The sequence below is a fragment of the Carlito syrichta genome, unplaced genomic scaffold (genome assembly GCF_000164805.1).
Source record: "Carlito syrichta isolate Samal-C Ts95f unplaced genomic scaffold, Tarsius_syrichta-2.0.1 Scaffold308767, whole genome shotgun sequence".
Taxonomy (NCBI): Eukaryota; Metazoa; Chordata; class Mammalia; order Primates; family Tarsiidae; genus Carlito; species Carlito syrichta.
Genome location: NW_007252863.1, coordinates 117,124 through 128,745, shown reverse-complemented (window position 1 = coordinate 128,745; position 11,622 = coordinate 117,124). Strand labels below are relative to the sequence as shown.

The following is an 11,622-nucleotide window of genomic DNA, read 5'->3' as shown; positions in this document are numbered from 1 at the left end:
AAAAAAAAAAAAAAAAAAAAAAGAAGTAGAAACTGTCTTCAGGGGCTGTCTTCATACCTATAATCCTAGCACTTTGGGAGGCCAAGATGGGAGGATGACTTGATCCCAGGAATTTGAGACCAGTCTAGGCAATATAGTGAGATCTTGTCTCTAAAAAAAATTAGCTGAGCATAGTAGTGCATACCTGTAGTCCCACCTACTTGGGAGGCTGAGGTGAAAGTATCACCTGAGCCCAGGAGATTGAGGCTGTGGTGAGCTGTGATGGTGCCACTGCACTCCAACCTGGGTAACAAAGTGAGACCCCAACTCAAAAAAAAACAACAACCAAAAAACCCACAAAAAACAAAATTGTTCAGGCATTGATTTTTCTATATAGAGCTTTAAAAGACCTTTGTGGATCAAATTAGATATTTCTTTCTTTGACCCAGCTCTACATTTTGTGTATATTTCCATAAATTGTATATATGTGTATTTTTAGGAAATATGAAAAATTAGAAAGATATAGAGATGATTAAATGATTCATAATTTTACTCCCTCTGATATTGTTAATGTTTTATCACATTTTCTTCTTGTTGTTTCTTGTTTCATGCTGTATTGCAATTGTAGTTGTATCTTCATGTACCTGTTTCCTGTATGGGAATGTAAACACATTGAGGACAGGGACTATTTCTTTTAAATATGTGTCTCTAAAGCTCATCTGGCAAATAGTACTCAGCTAAATGCTGAGCCAAATGAATAACAAAAGAGCAAAAGGAAAAAAATATGTTGAGGACAAGTCCCATGGGACATTTTAAGCCCCTCTTTGTCATCAGAATTGTTGAAGGAGCTGTCAGAGTATCCACTGGATGTGTTTAATCTGCACATTATCCCCAAGTGTATCTGATAGATGCATATCCGGAAAACCTTCATTGTGTTGCATCAGACCTAATGCTAAGTTTATGTTAGGGACAAACTTTTCCCCTGCTGCTCATTAACTGCTTGCTATGATTACCAATGAGCTTTCCATGATGTTCGCTGGTTTTCAACACCCTTTATGCTTCAGCTACTCTAGCCAGGGAAGAGATCTCCCTATCGGGTCCGGGGCTTCTCAGATGAAGGTGGCCCTGCTGGCCAGCACCTGCATTAGGATTTGACGTTGTCCCTCCCACCACTCAAAGGTTGTTCTCTCCTTTTGGTTTTGTAGAGAAGGTGGTACAAGACAGAAAACGAGTACTACTTGCTGCAGTTCACGCTGACCGTCCGCTGTCTGTACTACACCAGCTTCAGCCTTGAGTTCTGCTGGCAGGAGCTGCCAGCTGCACGCGCCTCTTACTCCTTTCCCCGGATGCTGGCCTACGTCTTTTATTATCCAGTCTTCCACAATGGGCCCATCCTCAGCTTTCCGGAGTTCACCCAACAGGTAGTACCCACTGGGGTTGGTTTGGTATTGTGTAGATTAAGCCTCTGTCCCTGTTGCTGTGGTTACCTTTGTGATTGTTGGTCATTTCTATGACTCCTTTTAATTAAGTGTGCTCACAGATTTAAAACACAGTTTCCAGAAGTTTTTGCATAGTAGATGAAATTCTTAGGGGAAGTGAGCCTTCAAAATAAAAGTTGACCTGTCTCTCCTGTATGTTAGCTCTTGGGGCCCCCACTCTGATTCTCAGCGGACTGTGGTAACCAGGGCTAAGAACTGGGGCATAACGAGGGACTTGGTATCCACTACAATGAAGTCCCAGGGAAACGAAAAATTTGGTTATGATGGTATATCAGTCCATTTTGCATTGCTATGAAGGGATTCACAAGGCTGGGCAATTTGTGAAGAAAAGAGGTTTATTTGGCTCACAGTGCTGCAGGTTGTTCAAAAAGCATACCAGCCTCTGCTTCTGGTGAGGCCTCAGGAAGCTTACAGTCATGGTGGTAGGGGAAAGGGGAGCAAGCGTGTCACATGGTGATAGAGCAAGAGGGAGGGAGGAGGTGCTAGCCTCTTTAAAACAAAAAAAATTTGTTATAGGAATGTGGGGTACAAGTGAGGATTAACTACGTAAGTAGACTATGGGCAGGTGAAGTTTGGGCTTTTTTTTTTTTTAAGAGATGAGGTCTTACCAAGTTGCCCAGGCTGGTCTCGAACCTGTGGGCTCAGGCCATCCTCTCACCTTGGCCTCTCAAAGTGCTGGGATTATAGGCTTAAGCCACGGCGCCTGGCCAAGTTTGGGCTTTTAACTGGCCCTCATTCCCCCTGGTAATGAACCAAGTGCCCTTTATGTTGTCACATGTCCCTCACCCTCCTCTCTCCCTCCCTCCCCTAGCAGTGCCCAGTGACTGCCAGTCCTCCCTTGTGCTCATGTGACTAATAATCAAGGATCACTTATAAGTGAGAACATGTGGTGTTCAGATCTTCGTTTCTGTAATAGTTCACTTAATACAATGGCCTCTAACGCCATCCAATTTGCTGTGAAGTCCATAATTTTGTTCTTCTTTATGGTTGTATAATACTGTATCATGTATGTGAATCACATTTTCTTTATCCAGTCCACTTTTGTTAGGCAATTCGGTTGGTTCCGTGTTTTTGTTATTGTGAATAGTACAGCAATAAACATGAGTGTGCAGGTGTCTTTTTTGTAGAGCAGTGAATGTTCTTCTTAGTATATTTCCAGGAAAGGGATCGCTGGAAGGTTAATTTTTAGTTCTTTTAGTAATTGCCACACTGCTTTCCATAGAGGTTGAATTAGCTTGCACTCCCACCAACAGTGTAGAAGCATTCCCTTTTCTCTGTACCCGCACCAGCATCACTTGTTTTTTGACTTATTAATGAAAGCCATCCTTACTGGAATTAGGTGGTTTCTCATAGTAGTTTTGATTTACATTTCTCTGATGATTAGTGAGGCTGAGCATTTTTTAATTTGTCTGTTGGCTACTTGTATATTGTCTTTTGAGAGGTGTCTGTTTATGTTCTTTGCCCACTTTTTAATGGGGCTGTTTGTTTTATTCCTTTCACTTTGAGTTCCTTGTAGATCCTGGATGTTAGGCCTTTGTCAGTTGCATATTTGCAAATATTTTTTCCCATTCTGTGGGTTGTCTCTTTACTCTCTTGATGATTTCTTTTGCTGTGCAAAAGCTTTTCAGTTTGATGACATCTCACTTGTCTATCAGCTTTTATGGCACTTGCTTTTGGGGACTTGGTCAAGAATTCGTTGCCTACTCTGATGTGCATAAGGGTGTTTCCTGTATTATCTTCTAGGATTCTTATAGTTTGCGGTCTTACATTTAGGTCTTTGATTCATTTTGAGTTGATTTTTGTATATGGTTATAGGTAGGGGTTCAGTTTCATTCCTCTGCATGTGGCCTGCTAGTTTTCTCAGCACCATTTGCTAAATGTGTTCTCCTTTTCCCAGTGATTGTTATTGGTAGCTTTGTTGAAGATAAGTAGGTTGAGAGACTGTGTTTTTGCCTCTGGAATTGCTGTCCTCTTTCATTAGTCTATGTGTCTATTCTTGTATCAATACCAGACTGCTTTGGTTACTATAGCCTTCTAATAAAGTTGAAGTCTGGAAGTGTGATGCCTCCCACTTTGTTCCTTTTGCTGAGGATTGTTTTGACTATTCATGCTCTTTTCTGCTTTCATATGAATTTTTATATTGTTGTTTCCAGGTCTGAAAAAAATGATGTTGGCAATTTAATGGGTATTGCATTGAATCTGCAGATTGTCTTGGGTAGGCTGGACATCTTGACAATATTGATTATTCCAGTCCATGAACATGTAATTTTTTTATTTGCAACTTCCTTGATTTCTTTGAGCAGTGTTTTTTAGTTCTCATTGTAAAGGTCTTTCACTTTTCTGGTTAGGTGTATGCCAAGGTATTTAATTTTTTTGTGTGGCTGTTGTGAATGGGATTGTGCTTTTTATTTGGTTCTCTACCTGCTTGTTGCTGGTGTAAAGAAATGCAACTGTCTTTTGTACACTGATTTTGTAACCTGAAACTTTATCAAAGTCATTTATCAGTGTGAGAAGGCTTTTGACAGACTCTGTAGGGTTTTTAAGGGATAGAATCATCATCTGCAAAGAGGAATAGCTTAACTTTCCTCTTTGGATACCTCTGATTTTCTTCTTTTGCCTGATTTCTCTGACTAGGACTTCAGCACTGTGTTAAACAGGAGTGGTAAGAGTGGGCAGCCTTGTCTAGTTCCATTCTTAGGGGGAATGCTTCCAGCTTCTGCCCATTGAACAAAATATTGGTGTAGATTTATCATCGATGACTCTTACTGTTTTGAGGAATGTTCCTTCTGTGCCCAGGTGCTCAAGGGTTCTCATCAAGAATGGATGCTGTATTTTGTCAATTGCTTTTTCTGGGCCTCTTGATATAATCATATGGTTCTTGGCTTTACATCTGTTAATGTGCTGAATTACGTTTATGGTCTTGTCAATATTGAACCAGCCCTGCATCCCAGGAATGAAGCCCACTTGGTCATGACAGATGAAAACTGTTGGATCTGAATTGCTAGAATCTTGTTTTTGAATCTGTGTTTATCAAGGACATTGGCTTGTAATTTTTTTTTTTTTTTGAGTTGGAATCTTACTTTGTCACCCAGGCTGGAGTGCAGTGGCACACTCACAGCCATTCCAGCATCGACATGTTGGGCTCTGGTGATCCTTCCGCCTCGCCTTCCAAGTAGCCAGAACTACAGGCGTGTGCTACCAAACCTGGCTAATTTTTTTTTTTTATTGTAGAGAGGAGGTTTTGCCAAGTTGTCAGGGCTGGTCTTGAACCCACGGCCTCAGGCAATCCACTTGCCTCGGCCTCCCAAAGTGCTAGGACTACAGGCTGAGCCACCAATCCTGGCCGACTTGTAATTATCTTTCCTTGTTGTGTCTTTGCCAGGTTTAGGTTTCAGTATGCTATTAGCTTCATAAAATGAGTTGGGGAGAATTCCATCATTCTCAATTGCCTGGAATACTTTCAGTAAGATTGATATCAGGTCCTCCTTGTACGTCTTTTAGAAGTCAGCTAGGAAGCCATCTGGTCTGGGGCTTTTTTTTTGGCTGGGAGATTTCTTATGACTGCGTCTATTTCCTGGATTGTTATCAGTCTGTTTAGAGTTTCAATTTCTTCTTGTTTCTACCTTGGGAGGTTGTGTGATGTCAGAAAGTCCTCCATTTCCTTTAGGTTTTCTAGTTTATTTGCATACAGTTGTTCATAGCAATCTCTGATAATTTTTGAATTTCTTGAGGGTCAGTTGTGACTTCACCTATTGCATTTATAATTGTATTTATTTGGACTTTCTGTCTCTCTCTTTTTTTTAAGTCAATCTGGCCAGGGGTCTGTCAATCTTATTTATCCTTTCAAAGAACTAGCTTTTTGTCTTGTTGATCCTTTCTATAATATTTGTCTTCTGTATTCTGCAATGTGATTGGTGATCTTGATTCTTCTGCTGAAGTTAGGATTTAGATGATCTTGTCTTCCCAGCTCCTTTAGGTGTGACATTAGATTATCTACTTGTGATCTTTATGTTTTCTTGATGTGTGCATGCAATGTTATGAATTTTCCTCTTAACATTGCTTTCATGGCATCCTAAAGATTCTCATAAGATATGTCTTTGTTTTCATTTGTTTCCAGGAGTCTTTTTTTTTCTTTTTTCCAGGAATCTTTTTTATTTCTGTCTTGATTTTGGTGTTGATCTAGAAGTCATTCAGCAGCATGTTATTTAATGTCCATGTCTTTGTGTGTTTTGGGTGGGGGTCTTGTTGGTAGTGATATTTACTTTTATTTCACTGTGATCTGAGAAGATGCATTTATTGTTTTGATTTTTAGAAATTTACTCACACTTGATTTATGTCCAAGAATGCAGTCAATGTTGGAATATGTTCCATGTGTTGATGAGTCGAATGTGTACTCTGTTGATATTAGGTAGAGTGTTTTGTCGATGTCTATTGAATCTTTTTGTTTGAGTGTTGAGTTAAGGTTCTGAATCTCCTTGTTGGTTTTTTGCCTCAATTATGTATCTAGAGCTGTTATGGGGTATATAGGTCTTCAAGTATGATTGTGTGAGAGTCAATGTCCTCTCTTAGTTTACTTAGTAGTTGTTTTATAAAACCTGGTGCTCCTATGTTGTATGCATATATGCTTAATTAGATATTTCTTGCTGGTGGGTTGAGCCTTTTATCATTATGTATTGTCTTTCTATGTCATTTTTAACTTTTGATGGCTTGAAGTCTGCTTTGTCTGATATCAGAATAGCTACACCTGCTCTCTTCTATTTTCCATTTGCCTGAAAGACCATTTTCCAGCCCCCAACTTTGAGCCTATAGTTGTCCATTGTAGTGAGAAGAGTGTCCGGGAGACAGAAGACTCTTGGATCATATTTTTTTATCCAGTTTACCACTCTATGTCTCCTCAGTGGCACATTTCGTCCATTCCTGTTCAAACTGATTATTGAAATGTGAGAATTTAACCCTCTCATAGAGTTCTTAGGGGGTTGCTTTGGTCCCTTTTTATTTGTGTGTGTGTGTATTTTTTTTACATTAAAAAAAATTTATTTTTGTGTGTGCTCTATATGCTCTGTTGAACCCTGTGCTTGCCTGTACTTTTGTGATAGGTATGACCATTCTTTTTTTTTTTTTTTTTCTCTTCCCTGTGTTCAACACTTTCTTAAGTATCTCCTGAAGGGCTGGTCTGGAAGTGGCATATTCTCTTAGGGATTGGATGTCTTGGAAGGATTTTAATTCTCCATCACTGATGAAGTGTAGCTTGGTGGACTATGAAATTATTGACTAGAATTGCTTATCTTTAAGAATGTTATAGATTGGACCCTGGTCCCTTCTGGCTTGTAGTGTTTCTGCACATAAGTCTGGTGCAATTCTGTTGGGTCTTCCCCAATAGGTAGTCCGACTTTTCTCTTGCTACCTTTAGAATTTTTTTTTTAATGCTTACTTTGTGTCTTGGGGTTGGTCTTCTCATGTGATACCTTTCAGGGGTTCTCTCAATCTCTTGTGCTTGAATGATCACCTCTTTAGAAAAATGTGAGAAGTTTTCTTGGATGGCCTTAAGGAATGTTTGTTCCATGTTGTTCTCAATTTCCCTTTCTGCTTCAGGGATACCAATCAGGTGCAGATTTGGCTTCCTGACATAACCCCACATCTCTCTGATGCCTTGCTCCTTCTTTTTGAGTTTTTCTATGTTTTTTGACAGACTGAGTTAATTCCATATTTTAGTCTTCAAGCTCTAAGATTCTTTCCTCTGCTTGGTTGATCCTGCTTCCTATGCTTGTTACTCTGTTTTTGATTTCCAGGATGGAAATTGGCCAGTTCTGTTTTTGTTTCCTGAATGACCTCTGTGAGTTTTGCTTCTAGTTTCTCTTGGTTCTTTCTGTTCATTTTAGCCTTCCAATCTCTGATTTCTGTGACTATCATCTGAGGCAAATCATTCAGGGGAGGATGGGGTGGTGGTGATTTCCATTGTTTGTGCTCTGATAGTTGCTTTTTAGGGTGCTGATAATTCCTTTGGGTTTTTTTTTTCTCTGAAGCTAATTGTTGACCCTCTGTTCCAGGGCCTTTTCTGCGGTTCAATATAGGTCACTCAGTGAGTGAGGGAGGGGCATTCACTTCTGCTCCTTGCTCCTTGCTCCGCCTTGTGGCAGGTTTCTCAACTGTAGCAGCCCCTGCTGCTAGCACTCTGCAGAGTAGGTGGGAGATGCCCCTCCCCTGACTGATCTCTGTGGGTTTTAGCTCAGAAACTTCTTCCTAATGAGAAAGCCTTTGGGTGTCTTGTGTTGTTCTCTTCCTGTTCAAGTCCACATTCTGCTCTCAAAAAATAGCAATTTTCCTGCCATAGGGAAGGGAGAGGATCGGCCCTGTAGTTGTGCAGGCTTGGAGGTGATTCTTCCCAGTCTTGCTGGGAAGATGGACCAGCTGCCAGGGAGGTTAACTCTGCAGGTGGGCTTTCCCTGCTTAGGAGCCCACAGCCTGGCTCTGCTGCTGGAAGCCAGGCTCACAGCTGCTAACCAGCATGGGTTTTTTTCCCTCATGTTCCGGGGTCTGGTTGTCCACTGCTGCAACCGACCAGGACTCCTCCCACATTGGGTTGATGACTGTGGCATGACTGGGAGGGTGTTAACAGACCCAAAGTGTTTTAGGTACACTCACTCTCATTTATCAGATAGGGCTTCACTTCCTGTGTGAGTCTGGTGCATGGCATGGGATGGGGTGCCTGGATTCCTGCATCTGTCATCATTTTCTGGTCTCTACATGTTCAAAGAGACCTTTGCTGGGTACAGGGTGCTTCAACCATCCAAATGTTTAGGGTGTCTCTGTCTATTGCTGGCTGGGTTCCTACTCTGCCTTCTTTGTTTGGTGAGAGCAGTGCCTGTCTGCTGCTTCACCATGGACTTCTTACTTTAATCCCAGGCTCTTTTTAACAATCATATCTTGTGTTAATTAAGCAAGATCTCGCTTATTATCGTGGGAAGGACACCAAACCACTCATGAAGGTTCCACCCCAGAGATCCAGATACCTCTCACTTGGCCCCAATTGGCACATTTCAACTTGAGATTTGGAGGGGACAAACCTCCAAACTATACCAGATGGTATTACTTGAAAAAGTAGGAAGGGAAACTGTTTAAGCTGTTGCTTGGCAGATAGTGTGTTTACTTTCATGTTCCCAAACTGTTTATGCCATAGCCCTGCCATAGCCTGGGACTTGTTCAGAGTGATCTAGGTGAGAAGGCAAGTGGAGTTGAAGAAAGTTTGGAGGCAACAGTGCCTTTTTGGGTCTGGGTGCCAGTTTGTGCCAGGCCCCCGCCTGCCTTCTCTGGACAGCATCCTTGTCAGAGATACCAAGTGAAGCTACTTTTGTTGTTCTCATTTCACTTTTCCCTCTACTTAGAACTTGCTTTTTTCCCTCTCAACCCACATCTAGTTTCCTGGAACATGTTTGCTAAGTTGATTCACCCAAGGTGTTAATTATTGGTAATACCTAAAACAGTGTTTCTCAAGGGACATTTCTACTCCCTACCACCAAAACACTACAATCCTAGTGGAGGAGAGAATAACATGTGTGTGCACACACATACACACATGCATACACATATACACACACCTGGAGGCATAGTTTGAAATGCAGGGCCAGCAAAACATTGCACATTTCTCGGAGGCAATGTGAAAAGTTCCCCTTGGGAAAGAAAGAAGGTTCTTAGAAATCTCTTATTTTGCCTTCAAAATTCTACTAAGTTATGCATTGCATTCAAAAGCATATATATATATATATATATATATATATATATATATATATATATTTTTTTTTTTTTTTTTTTGAGTTGGAGTCTCACTCTGTCGTCCAGACTGGAGTGCAGTGACACGCTCCCGGTCACCGCAGCCTCGACCTGCTGGGCTCCAGTGATCCTTCTGCCTCAGCCTTCCAAGCATCTGGAACTACAGGCGTGCGCTACCACGCCCGGCTAATTTTTGGAGTTCTTGTAGAGATGAGGTCTCGCCAAGTTGCCCAGGCGAGTCTCGAACCCATGGGCTTAGGCAATCCACTCACCTCAGCCTCCCAAAGTGCGGGATTACAGGCTGAGCCACCGAGCCCAGCAAAAGCATATTTTTGCATTATCACAGTAGCGTACTATTCTAAAACTGCTAGTGAAAGTATATAACTTTTTACCCTCCAGAAATCTTGAAGTGAAATTGTCATTTTAGGTAAATATATGATGAGTGTGTGGTTTTCTATATCTCAGTTTTGGTTACATAGGACTGTGTAACCAAGTCATTTAAAATCTGCACTTGAAATTGTTTAAAATTATTGTGTGAAAGTCAGAAGTGGTTTAGTGATGGCAGCTGACCTTTTAACTCAGTAGTTTGCCAGGGAACTTGTTAAGAAAAAAAAAAAAAAGAAATGCAAATTCTAGTTGGGCATAGTGGCTCATGCCTGTAATCCCAGCACTTTGGGAGGCAGAAGCCAGAGGATTGCCCAAGCCCATGGGTTTGAGACCAGCCTGGGCAACATGGCAAGACCTCATCTCTACAATAAATTTAAAAATTAGCCAGGTGTGGTGCGCGCCTGTAGTTCCAGCTACTTGGAAGGCTGAGGTGGAAGGATCACCTGAGCACAGCAGGTCAAGGCTGTGGTGGCCGTGAGCATGCCACTGCACTCCAGCCTGGGCGACAGAGTGAGACTCCGACTCAAAAAAAAAAGAAAAAAGCAAATTCTTCGACTCTACTCAGACCTGCTGAATTAGATTAGAACCTCTGTAGGTGGAGCCCAGCAAGCTGGTTTAACAAGCTCTCCAGGTCAGGGGAGGGGGTAAGAGAAGTATAGGGTGGGCTCAGACCCTTCTAGTTTTGTCTCTTCTTCAATATCCTCATCAGTTTGAGTTTTGAATTATTCCTAATTTGCCAGTCAATAAATTTTGGACTAAACATTCACACAGACACCCCTCTGCTGAGGATAATTCTCAAAGGAACATGAACTAAATCCATTAGGAGGAAACAAATTCTTTTCCTAAGTGCCTCTTAGTAATAAGGAGCTTTGCCCTGTAAGTTTTGCACTTTGTTATTATGCAAAATAATTGTTCTTTTTATTTCTCATCTCCTCTTTTTAAATTGTGCCTTTTAGGGTCTAGTAGGAATATTAGAAGCCTGTTGTAGGGTCCTATATCTGTCACACAGAGGCACACTTTGAGATTATTGCTCACCTATATCCTTAGCCAAGGTCTGTCATTCTCTTGACTCTGTCTGGAGAAGAGAAGGGGGATAGGTGGTTTCTTCCCATAGGGGCTCAGGTATAGACACTCTGTATTTCCTCTATGTCTTATCCGTCTCTCTTTTTACTGCTTTCAAAGCAGTAGCATTTGTGGAGAGCAGGGAACTTAGATGTGCAAATTAAAGCTTTTCTCTATGGTGTGGGAATATTCATAGAAAAGTCAGTCTAGAAATGGAAAAATGTTCAGTAAGTTACAGGGCACTTGAAAAATCCAGGAGGTTTCTGCAGTTGCTGAGGTTGTCTATAGGGCATTTCCCTGGTATGGGAAGGGGGTTCTAAAAGGGGAAGGGGTTAAGCTGAGAAGCTAACCTAGTAGTGAAACGGTTCTTTCAGAAAGGTCTAGAAGAAAAAGACTGGGAGGAAGAGGAAGAAAACTAATTGAGAGAACTTGTAAGTAAGGTTTGCTCTGGATGAGTGCTTGAATTAATGAATGAATGCGTGAAATGCCTTCAGACAGATAGTATAGTGCCTCCCTCATAGGACAGAAGGATTGGTAATACTACTGAAATCCGTGGTTTATTCTTAGATTGTCAAGTCAATGCTTACAATGAGGAACTGGAGCATGAGGCTACACCACCAGGGGGCAGCAGTGCCCCATTGTGGAAATCCACCCAGAAGGGAAATCGGTGCCCAGTTGGGAATCCACACATTCCAAATGAGAAAATGATGTCAGTTTTAGGCACATCCCTGGAGAATGTATCTTTCACCTGACTATTTGGCATGTAAATTTACATACACAAAATAAAGGAAGTATAGGAGAGAGATGTCTTCTGTAACGCAAGGCATGTGAAATTAGCACACATCAATCAGGAACAGGAAACATTTGCCTTGGCGCCTAAACTTGAAGGCTATTTCTGATGGCATCCGGAGTTCCAGTAACATGGGCC

The 11,622-nt window shown here is 41.5% G+C and overlaps 1 protein-coding gene across 1 annotated transcript in view; it reads left to right on the top strand.

Annotated features, from left to right (window-relative positions):
* The window catches only part of HHAT (hedgehog acyltransferase), a 141,341-nt gene that overhangs the window by 73,436 nt on the left and 56,283 nt on the right, over nucleotides 1–11,622 (top strand). The window contains exon 5 of the mRNA XM_021716340.1: nucleotides 1,185–1,400. Within this exon, the coding sequence (XP_021572015.1) occupies nucleotides 1,185–1,400 (216 nt within the window). The remainder of the gene's footprint in view (nucleotides 1–1,184; nucleotides 1,401–11,622) is intronic.